Genomic DNA, 12,286 nt, shown 5'->3' with positions numbered 1-12,286 from the left:
GCAGGAAGCTGGGAATTTCTCAGCACAACTGATTTGTTGTACTGTGGGCAGCATGAAAAAAAATGATATACTTGATAGAAAGGTGTTGAGGTTATGGCATAGCCCTCAAGGCTCAATGTAAATGGCAATTACCAAAGGAAACTCACATCCAGCAATTTTTGCCATTAACAGCTCATATTCCGTTCTCTAAGAGTGGTCTGCACTCTGTAATGAGAATATAATTAGTTTTATGGGATTTACATGAGGTTGTCCAGTTAACAGTAAGTGAAATTGCACATGAAGCTTCTCATATGCAAATACCACAGACAGATAGCTCACATAAATGTGATTAACCGTGGTAAAATGTAAAGAAGTTAAAAAGCAAGTTAATCAACTCTAAGACCAAGTTGATTTGACTTAGCTTTTTAAAAAAAGTCTAGATTTCATAATCATCATTAGCCTTCAAGCAAATGAAAGGTACTAATATAAACTTATTTTCATCATCACTCTATATAGGACCTTTCCTTCCAAAGCACTTTACACACTAGAGGCACAGCCATTTCATCACCGGTGGAAGCAGGCCAATTTGCAATGGAAGTCAGTACCTGCTTAACAAAGAGCAGCAGCACCATGTAGCAAGTTAAAAACAACATATCCAACCAAAACTCCAGTGGAAAACAAGCACGATGGATGCAAGGACAAGAGTTAGAATTTAGCCAGCACCACTAGGATTACGACACAGTGCCTCAGAAAGACAGCTGCCACAGGGATGCTCCCTTAAGCTTTTGCTTTCACATAAAACAACCTTTACTGCACTGTGGCTCAGTCAGTTGTAAGGATTACCCTAAAGTTAACATACTTCTGTAGAAGAGACTCACAAGCGTTTGTACAAACTGTTCTTATCATTGGGTAAAAAAAGCCTTACAGCTGCTCAAGGACCTGCAAGGAAGTGTTCTCTCCTCCCTGTCCAGAGTCTGCCCAAGCTTGGCTGTTCAGGACCACAACTGGCTCCTGGATCTAAGCACTCAAGTCACCAAATTTTGCTAGGAGGAAGTTGGAGGTTTTGACATCAAATGGGATTTGTCAAAACATGACAGATCTTCACAGAGGCGGTTCTGGCACCTGCATACACTGCTTGTCCTACAAAAGCCAGAGTGAAGAGTATGGTCAGTACAGTTAACAATGACCTAGTTTGTCTCCAAGAAAACAATATGTGTATGTATTTCTACCTAAACACTAGCTTTCCTCAACAGCATATTCTACCCACCACACAGAAGCCTTCAAAGACACAAATCCAGAGGCCAGGTAGTTATTGAATTCCCTAGGTAGATCTAATACAACAACATCCAAGTATAATTTCATCCATTGTATTTGCAATTCAGAAATTAAATTTACCTGGACTTTTGCTAATATGTAATTCCCCAAATATTAAAACCTTTCTACAGAAGTTGAGACTTTGCTCTTTCAGGTGTTCAAAACAAGGATTGCCCCAAGGGACAAGATTTATATAAGCAGTATATTGTTCTTTTATAAAAAAAGAATAAATAAATTCTCAGGTCATAAGCAAATATGTATTTCTATCATGGTTTGCTCCTAGGAACTTTCTCACCTTTTCAAATTCCAGACCTTACATACAAAAAAAAACCCCCAAAGCCAAAACAAACACACTAACCCCAAAACAAAAAACCCCACAAAGTTCCCAACCATGCTTCAACCAAAGGCAAAAACCAACCTAACTAAACCTGTCCAACACACACAAAGCTATAAACTACTCCTCCTGTGAATTGGGGCACAAAAGCAAAGTGTTCTCTTTTATGAGAATATGTAAAGACAACCTGTGAGTAGATCGATACAAATTCATAAATGAAACAGATTCTTCAAGTATTGCATATCAATGTGCCCAACCAAATTTTCACCAACACATACACCACCAGTGTTGTACATACTCCACACATAGAATTCTGATTATAATAGAATAACAAAAGCCTTCTCTAAGTATTACAGAATTCTGTCCTACTATATGTTGAATATTTTTCCTTTATAATTCAAGCCTTTGCAAATACTTAAAGTACCATTTTTTCCCAAAATGTAAACAACCTTCCCTCTGTTTGCTACTCATTTCCATTTTTTGTAATTTTCATCGATCATCAGTTAAATGAATTATACTACAGCAATCACATCAGTCCAGTTCTGTAATTGGAAACTGAAACACTAAAGCATTTAAAGTAATTTGTCATATAGTTAAAGATAATGAGACAACTGCATTTGATATCTTAACTCATTTATGAATGCTCTTTGATGCAAGGCACTCAAATATAGTGATAAAATGTTCTCTCTTTTGTTTTCAGGATGGCTTCACTTCTAAGCAAATTCAGAATAAAATTTGCTGATATTAATATCATTTGTGATATCAATATAAAGCCCAACAAAGAGAGGTAAGAAACATTACCAAAATTCATTATTTAGCAGCCAGCCTTTATCAAAAGCTTGTTTCTTTTATGTTCAACATTAAAAAAAACCCAAAACACACTACAAAGAACAACACTGTCACTTCACTGCAATCATTTTCTAAGTACCTAGAGCAGGAAAAAGAAAAGAACCTTTTAACAATCACAACTCAAAGGATCAAAACTATAGGCAGCCTTTTTCTTTATGTTGTAATGATAAGACTTAATTTTAATAAAGACTAATTAGACACCATACTTACAAGCAACTAATTTAACAGACATTTTATGATGGCTTTTCATATCTCTTTAGGTTGCAATAGACTTCCCTTCATCATATTATTCAGTCACAATTCTCTTGTAAACTCACCATCTCTGCCAACTCAGCCTTCTGGATTCTACCATGAATTCATTAACTTAACATTTTTCTGGCCAAACGTAAGCATACTTCTCCTTTCCCACGAGGACGATATTGTAATACTCTCCTATCACTCAAATATAATGAAGGTCCAATGTTTTTAAAAAACTAACTTATCTCCCAAATTGATGCTCTTAGGCAGAGTTTAAGAAGTTGGTAAAACAGTGCTCAGGAAGCTCCACCTCCAACTAGCTAAAAAAAAAAAATCTTCAAGTCCTTGCTTTCTAAAACATATCTCTATAGAAATCACCTATTTCTTCTGCTTTATATAGACAAAAGTACATAGCAAGTTGCTCAGGGAATAACTGAATCCTAACTCAATTCACGATATTTCTCTTGGTCTTAAAGATCCTCTGAAAATGTTCTCATCTTGCTATGCTCTCTTCCATCCCATCCCTTACTCCCTTCTTGATAGGTCCATAGCTATTTCATAGTCAAAGAGTTCCTCTTCTCCACCCAAAGCCTTTCCTCTGAGTTCAAGTGCAGTCTCAGGTTAGTCTCTTAAACCTTCTATGTCCTGTTTCTACACACACACGTAACTTTGCAAAAACATTAGATTCACCAGTGTTTCTACAGTGCATTGGAGATTTTGACTTAGGAAACGCAATTAAAGAACATAAAGATTTTATGACTAGATACCTAAAGTCACTTATTAGTACCCTCTTGATGTCCGAGTTAATATCTTTTTATTATATAAGAACTGTGTATAATAGTTCTCTTTTTTCCAGTACTATGCAGTGATTTTACATAAATAAAAGTTATCAAAAAGAATTCATATCTGGCATTAACATAAAAACCAAACACATTTACTGCATCAGCACTATCGGAACACAAGTGAATATTGTGCCAGACACTTGCTAGACCACTGTATCTCTCTCCCAGCTGGCATCTCATTCATTTCACTAATAAGAGGATTATCACTTTTACATACTGAAACAGACACTAAGGTTGTTGACAAACTCTCCAGCAACTTAGCAACAACAACATTAAATGCTGCATGTCAACAGCCTTTAACCCATCTCTTGATTTCCTGGCCATATAGCAAAGTCCAACCTGTGCCCAGCCTCCTGTTTGTTTCACTTCACAGTGAGGCCTGTCAGCATCAACTGCTCATAAAAATACACTTACATTAATACAAAAGAAACTCCCTGAGGTCTCTGTGGGATGATAGAAACTTTCAACAAATGGGCAAGCAGGGAAGTACAGAAGGATGATAAGCTTGTCCAAATGATGAGAGTCAAAAACCTCAAGAAACAAACTGAAATTTAGAGAGAAAACATGTGGAAAAGTTGGGAATTGAACATAAATCTAAGCCCCCATATAGCAAAAAACCTACAGCATTTCCTTCAGCCCCTTGCCACAGAAGATTTATATCACCTGTTTCTCCATTTCTTTAACACTGTAACAGTAAAACTGTACCAGTCAGGTGCTGGAGCTGATTGCTCCAGGTAATGCTAAAACAATAATAAAAGCTCAGTATTTATGAGGAGACACATATTCATTGTTAACATTAGAACCAATACACTGCAGTTTGGAGTTACTGTAGAACTAATTTCAGTATTTTTGCTACAACCAGGAAAATGCAGAAAATTCTCTGCAACTACAATAGGCCAAATGCAGTGTTTAATTATCCTCAAATAACCGTTTAATTATCCTCAACCAACCCCAACATATTGAAGTGGCACAGATATAACTTGGGGCACAATGTAGCAAAGAATCATTAAGGATTTTGCATGTTTTTCAGCCACAATTATAGTCAGTGGGGCCTGCTATACATAGTGTCTGTGAATTAAGTTAGTGAGCTCATACCCTGCAGCAAGGCCTCCATTGTAATTCCTGTTTCAGCTGGAAGTTCTTTGAAGAGATGATTGAACCATATCGCCTCCATGAAAGCTGCAAAGATATAACAACTGCTGAGAAATTAAAGCGAGAGACTCCATGGAAAATTACAGATGCAGAGCTGGAAGCATTCAAGGAGAAGGTAAAGCCTTGCCTACCTTTTCACATGTGTACCTTTTCTTACACTCCAGATGTTTGAAGCGATTAGTAAGAAAATGTGAAATACCAGATATGGAATTAGAAATATGACACATCCAAACCTTTACTTGATATTTACAAATTGGATTTATATTGTAAACACTGCAGAGGTGTGTTATGACTGCATTATTCAGCACTTTGTAAGACATTGGCATGTTTACACAGTATTTTCCAGGCTGATGAGAAGTTCTGCCCACATCAGAGCCAGCCAGATGAAAACCACCTCTGAACGAGAAGCCACACAGTGCTGCACTGAGCCTGAGCTAGTAAGATCTTCTGAGAGGTTTATTAAATGGCTCCACTGTTTTAGAGCTTGAACCTCTTAAACAGTTCCAAACATTCACCACTTGGGAAATTGAGAACTGAATCCAGACCCTACAACTGGATCTAGAAATTTTTCCAAAGGCACGATTTAACACGGATTCTTACCTCAATGGCAGAGTGAAGACTAAACCTGCCTACAACACAGGAGTTCTCCTGCAGTTCAGAAGCACTCTAAGGCTGATGTTGGCCAATCCACTGGGTGAATTAGAGCCCAGGCTGCTCTTTAATTTTGTTGGAGTGTACCTTTTTAGCAATGAAGCGCCAGGCTTCATCAGGCCAGTGCCAAAAGGATACTGCAAACTCTTCCACCCTTAAGAGACAAGTTGTCCTGTAACTCACAGAGAATTAATCTAGCAATTTTATTTATGGTTCCCGTTGGATTAACCTGAGTGCACTGAGAGTTTAGTTATGTCCACTTTGTGGTGCTGGTAACTTCCTCAGCAGAGCAAGGATAGTGATTCTGAGCTCAGAGCCGCTAGAGGTCACAGCCTGACATATTAACATAAGCTGAAATCAATGGTGATTTAAGATAGTACACTATACACTACAGACTGCAGCAGCTGGGAAGCAGACTGACTGCTCACTGTATTACCCTTTTCATAGATTTGATAACCAGCATAAAGTTATGGTAGTCAGCTGTGGGCAGAAAACTTTTGAAGTACTCTCAGCATAAATCATTAAAACTTGGGAGTCAGAGCCCCTAGAACATATCAGTATAAAAGACAACAGGAATGTAATCCCAGATACCCACGCTTGTGTGCAGAACAAGTGAGGTTACAACAGGAAAAAAAACCCACATGATTAAGCTTGGTCTTGTCTAGGTCACTAACTAAGGAACAAGGAAAAAAACCTGTAAGTTGAAGCAGTCAGCAATATGAAAATGCTAAATCTCTGTATAAAATAAGAACAGTAATAAAAAGTTTAGCTTACACACCTGAAAAGATATGCCCCTTATCTTCAGAAGTAAGGCAGTTCTGGGAATTTTGCGAAGGACATTTGAACACATTTAAAATTCAACAGAGAAAAACCCTGGCAGCACAGATAAACGGTGATGTTATAGGATGACTCTCATGAGATAACAACTGGCTAAATTATGAGGATTCTTACCTATATAACCTGTGTAAAAGAACAGTGAAATTTCTGTAGAGAAGGAAAATTTAAGGTCTGAATGGAGAAAAACCAGCTCTTTACCTTCTCCACGGAAAGAGAGAATAATTTATAAGACCAGTTAAGATACATCTATCTCCCACGCTGCCATCTCCCTGTACACAAAACCTGCCCTGCTCTCTTGTTCCCTATGACTTGTGTTAAGTTATAAAAACTTTGAGGGCTTTAGCCTGACCATAAAGTAATCTTGGCCAAATCTCAAAGTAACAGCCATTTATGCAATTTGTAAAAGTCCATACAAATACACAATACATAAAGCAGCTATGTCTTACTCCAGACTCCTGTTTGAGAGAGGAATTTCTGGCAAGGTGCTCCTTTACACACTGATGTTCAGCCGTACTGGCATGGCAGCTGGAGACTTAAAAAATACATGAATTAACATATTAACTGCCATCGAACAATAGCACAAAGGAGGTTCTGCACAGTTCCTATACTCCATAGCCAAATAAATACTTTAAAACTATGTCTGAACCAGCTCTGGTACGGTGTCAGTACAAAAATAATCCCCATCCCCAGGAAGTCTTACACAGTGGTAAAAAACTCTGGCCCCCATGTAACTATACTAATCAAGAAGCATGGCTTAGCCTCATATTTTGTGATCTCTGTCACTCTGGACCACAGAGCAGACCTGGCTTTCAATGCTGCCAAAGCAACTGTGGAAAATCTTGCAGGCAATCGGTGGCATAGAAGTCTGTAAGGCACCAGAACTGAGGATCACTAACCTAACTGATTTTTTTCTTTTCCCCGTTTTGTTTTAATCAGAGTTACCGCCAAGTCCGTCTGAATGAACTCTTACAAGAGCATTCGAGGGCAGCTAACCTCATTGTCCTGTGAGTTGCAAGATTTTGGTTCTAACTTAGAGAATAATCTAATGTGTAAAGGCATTCTGGACTAGAGCCCTCATTGAGGGCAAAAATAATCTTTTACGTACCTTTTGAAGGACTCGCATCTGGACTGATGGTTCTCTGGGACTACACTGAACATGAATCTTTCCTGGTAGTTCTTCATGGCTTAAAACAAAGCTCTACTCATGAAAATGTGTCAAAAATGTAATCTTCATATCCAAATCTACATGTTGAATGTTACACTTGCTTACTCACCTGCTGACAATGCACATTTTCCTTTCTTTTCCCCCCAACTATTAACAACTCAAAGTTAGAGAAAGGATTCTTTTAGTTTGCACATAACAAATGGAGTTGTTAGCCAACATCTACTTGGAACTATATAAAACTGAATAAGGATGATGCAATTGCATAAAGAAAAAGGAGGCATCAATAAAAAAAAAAAAGCCAATTTCAGAATCAATTTTTAGTTAGACCCACATTTTTTTATACACAGCTTCAATAAATTAGTTAGTATTTGTGATGCACAGATAAACCTCTTTAGCTCTATTAATTCAGTCTCCAAAAAAGGAGTGATGAGGTAATGTTTACCATAAATTGACTCATACTTTAAAACTCCCACCTCACGGTAATTACAGATCAGAAAATAAGATGATGGAATGCAAAACTATGCATGTACTGTATTTTTATCCTTTTTAAAAATCATATTATGTGTGGGTTTCATGAGCCCAAAAATGCTTCTTTACCAGTTTAAGGTTACAAACAAGCACAAGCAGTCCCTGTCCAGTACAACTAGCCACGTTAATGGCACTAACCAGGTGAGCAAGAGTTTGCAAGATTAAGGCCTAATGGTAGCTTTGTGCTTTATAAGATTAAAACAATCATGTAGTCTAATTATGAACATTCAGAGTTGTATATGAACAGCTGATGTTTTCTACTCAATATTTAGTGAGATGCATGTTATCAGGGCTACCCTTGTCTTTATAATGTTAATTTTATTTTCCTCTCTGTCTAAACAGGAGTCTTCCAGTGGCAAGAAAAGGAGTAGTGTCTGATTACCTGTATATGGCTTGGCTAGAAATTCTCTCCAAGAACCTTCCTCCAATCTTAATGGTCAGGGGCAACCACAAAAATGTACTGACTTTCTATTCTTAGAAAAACATCAGTGCATAGAATATCCCTTGCTTGATTTCAACACCTACATTTTTAATGGAAGTGATTTATTAAAAGACAAACTTATCTAATACAGATCTAAAAATTAACTAATTGACAGAAATTTTTTCAAAAATCCAGAGCAACACAGTGAAAAATTAGACAAAAAAAATGTAAATGGTCCTGCTGGTGTTACACTCCAGTACAGGCAAAAGAAGGAAAATCTACCTCCATATATATATATATATCACATGAGACAGCAAATAATTTGAACACACACAGAAAAAATTCCACTAATTTTATAAGGTATTGAAAATGCTTTTGATATTCATCCTAGAAAGCCAAAATTAACCCCTACAATACAAAATAGATTAAATCTATAAATAAATACTTCTTTCAAATTGCACTGTCATAGTTGCTAATAGACATACAGGAGGATTACAATGAAATGCACCAGTTCGGAAGAGAAAAAAAAACCTGTACAGTATCCATCAGGTCAAAGTTATAAATTGAGATAATGCAAGTAGAATACCTGTAATGCTGTTTAATTATAAAATTGCCAAATTAAGACCTATGCCTACAGCAGATGCTTTTACTTAAATTGTTCTGCTGATTTATATTAACCCAAATGCTTCTAATTAACTGACAAACAAAAAAGTTACATATATAAAAATGGACTATATATAACAAGACTTGATAATGAATTTTCAAGCTCTGACATGGAATGTATGATTGCAATAATTAAATGTGGTAAGTAAATTTCACAAAGAAATTAGTGACATACTAAGTATTCTGACAATTTTTGCTATGAATGTTAGGGTTAATACAGTCTGACATTATACTTTGGGATAACATGTACAGTGATTTATGTGATTAGAAAACAACAAAAACTCCATTAGCTGAGTTGAATGCCTTATTTTTTGATTTATAAAAAAATATTTCTCTTATTTTTAGACTTTCTAAATAATATTCATTATACACTAACTTAAAATAAAAGAAATCCATTAAGTTGTGTAATTTCTCTATTTTCTATTCTGCAACATTATAGTACTTTATAATTTCAGCTGTCAATAAAAGCAGCTTCTCTTTTTAGTGGGGAAAGCTACATCATACATGTAAGCATTATTTACATTAAAGACCATTAAAGAACACAGCTAATTTAATTACTGTAGTTCTGCAACTCCCTTGCAGACTTAAAATGAAATCTAAGCCCCAGGAAAGCCAAGGGACCCTGAATTTCACTAAATGTTTATTTTAAAGCAGGCCTCAGCTTCCATCTTTGCTTGAATTATTAGAATTTAACTTGCGGAGGATCTAGCACTCCATCTCTAAAAATGACAAATATTTGATATTCATATTTTTCCAAGTTCAACAGCAGCAATTCAGCAGAACGTGGTAATGTCACCCAATAATCCATGTTTTATTTTCTCCATCTATTAAAGGCAGGATATGAAATATTGGTATTTTCTCATAATGTTCTTCCTCTGCTCCTTCTTACACTTTTACAATCAGGTTGAAGGATCATTTTGCAGTGTAACTGCATGACACAGATATATGAGTTTCCTAAATGTACTAGGCTTCCTGCACAGCTCTGAGCAAACCAAACCTCGCATTCCACACCTGCAAAATAGGGAGAATATCCTCATCCTTCACAGCAATGTTAGCAATGATACAGGAGCTCATTACATGCTGTCAGGTCCTTCCACCTTTGTAGAACTGCAGTGGCCACCATCTTTTCCACCTCACTTCAGACACCAAACAGGTATAATCTGCATGTGGTACCCAGGCAGCCAATGCAAAGAAAAAGAGTTTTTAGGGAGGCTCCGCTTAGGCCTTCTGTAAGTATGTTTCTTATCACAATCTGTGGAAGGATCTGGGGGAACTGCACACCTACATTAAGCCCTTCAATTATGTACATGAGTGGGGATTGTTTCCTAAATATTCCCAAGCACTGTAATTCTCAATCTACAGGGAACATTGACCCAAACCGATCTGGGGGACCTAAGGAGATCCAAAAAGAGGAGCACAATATGAGACCAGCAATGGCACTTTCAATACTATTTGCACTTCTCTTTCACAAACACATTGCTGTGGGCATTGCAACAATAAATCCCAAGAGGTATGTTTCCAAATGAACAGCAATCAAAAACTAAGTACTAACATACATATCTCTGTAAAAATCCTTGCTTAGACTACAGTGATTAATTAGATAATGTATCCACACAACAATGTTATAACCAGCAGCGCAAATTCTAGATGCAATAGTGCTTAACTACCTGAAAGCGTTACTTCCACAAATTCACAAGTAATTTCAACACAACAGTTTCCTTGGAGCTTCTATTTCTTGTTCCTCACCATGATTTCCAAAGTGTGTGCAAGACCAGTTTGGAGAGCATATTAATTATGGACTATCTTAAATTGCAACTTCTACTGCAAAATTTTGTTAGTCCACCCACCTCCTTTCCCACTCTGTAACAGACACTTCCTCTTTTATATAAATCATGCATAAAACAACTGCTGAATTTTAATCACCATGTTAGTAACTGAATTCTAATTACAAGTTTGCCATCTCTTGAAAAAATATGGCTCTAAAACTGTCTAGCACATTTTGAGCTTGTATCAGACTACCAACTCCGCAGGTTTATATAATCTAGGGTTGATTTGATCAGCCACAACAAAAGCAAGCATAGATAAGGTGAACAGGGGCATTAAAGTGTGAAAATACCGTTGCTATGAAGCAAGAACAAAGAATATTTTGAGTCTTCTTCAAAAGTCTAGGCATCCTGCACAGCTAAGCTTGTGCCAAAGGGCCTGTTAAAATGATCCACTACTGCTCCTCTCATCAGTGAATCTTACCTTTCCCTCCTAATGTTAGTGGGCCTCCAACAGGTATCACAGAAGGCATTTCATCATAGTTCAGAGAATACGTTTTCCTTAAATCTTTTTACAACCACTGGCAAGGTGCCCATCTTGATCATATACCCCTAGGGCACAGTGCTTAGGAACTGTAATAGGTGTCCCCACCTACTGCTCCAAAACAGCATTCTTCCAACATGCCTTTCACTAGATTTTCAGTCCCCAAGAGAGATTAGTTTGGGGGGGTTTTGTTTGTCTGTTAATTTTATTTTTAAATTAGCAACCCAACAGTGCAAGTAGAAAAGCTACCTAACCAAAAAGGCATCACATTCAGAAGATAAACAGCTGCAGCTGCTCAAGCCACATTGTGCAAAGAGCATGCTACTATCATACCTCACACCCAAAGGAGTTCGCCACCTAATCATCATAATCACAAAGTACAAAGCTCCAGCCACTTGCACAGTAAATTTTACCAGTCTTAAACTTCTGCAATTTTCATCACATCTTTGAAAAGTCCTACCATAAGCCTTCCTGGCTAGGCAAAATATGACAGGCTGCCCTTCATGCTCAGAAAATCTGGACATTCCTCATCTTTTCCCTCCTTTTCTACGATTCCATGTGGTATTTCAAGATCTTCTTTAAGGCAAAAACAGCTTCAGCAACTGATTAGTAGTTTACAAGTAACAGACATGCAACAGGTAACATGTAGCTATGGGGCAAACAGCTACATCAGCTATTACTGACTCATCTAACTCCCCATACCTGTTTGTAACCTCCCCTCTGGCAGAGGTGCCCAATTTATCAGCAAAGCTGGGAGAACAGAATTTGAGGAACCCTCAGCCTCTTCAGCTTGAAGTTCAGTAGTCTCCCTCAAGCTGCTCCTTCAGGTAGTTTGACTATCATGGGACTTCAATGAAGTAACTGAGGATCACTCCTACATCCTTCTCACTCTCCCCTATTACCAGATTGTAACTTTTGTCAAATGGGCAATAAACCCTTAAAGTGCTGCAGCTGTTTTCCAAATGAGTGACTCAGCCCTCAAGTTACAGGTGAGGGAAATCAAGGCT

The 12,286-nt window shown here is 37.3% G+C and overlaps 1 protein-coding gene and 1 long non-coding RNA gene across 3 annotated transcripts in view; one reads left to right on the top strand and one right to left on the bottom strand.

Annotated features, from left to right (window-relative positions):
- Positions 1–4,734, bottom strand: part of LOC128151554 (uncharacterized) — a 31,667-nt gene extending 26,933 nt beyond the window's left edge. Inside the window, exon 1 of the long non-coding RNA XR_008238409.1 lies at positions 4,651–4,734. This is a non-coding gene — a long non-coding RNA (uncharacterized LOC128151554). The remainder of the gene's footprint in view (positions 1–4,650) is intronic.
- The window catches only part of SLC12A1 (solute carrier family 12 member 1), a 49,050-nt gene extending 39,695 nt beyond the window's left edge, over positions 1–9,355 (top strand). For both annotated transcript variants that reach the window (XM_052809141.1, XM_052809143.1), the window contains 4 exons: positions 2,328–2,414; positions 4,687–4,822; positions 7,132–7,199; positions 8,231–9,355. In XM_052809141.1, coding sequence (XP_052665101.1) covers positions 2,328–2,414; positions 4,687–4,822; positions 7,132–7,199; positions 8,231–8,366 — 427 coding nt within the window. In that variant the 3' untranslated portion in view covers positions 8,367–9,355. The remainder of the gene's footprint in view (positions 1–2,327; positions 2,415–4,686; positions 4,823–7,131; positions 7,200–8,230) is intronic.
- The last annotated feature ends 2,931 nt before the right edge of the window (positions 9,356–12,286 follow it).

Source organism: Harpia harpyja, chromosome 14 (assembly GCF_026419915.1).
Source record: "Harpia harpyja isolate bHarHar1 chromosome 14, bHarHar1 primary haplotype, whole genome shotgun sequence".
Lineage (NCBI taxonomy): Eukaryota > Metazoa > Chordata > Aves > Accipitriformes > Accipitridae > Harpia > Harpia harpyja.
This window is presented reverse-complemented; position numbering and strand designations above follow the sequence as displayed.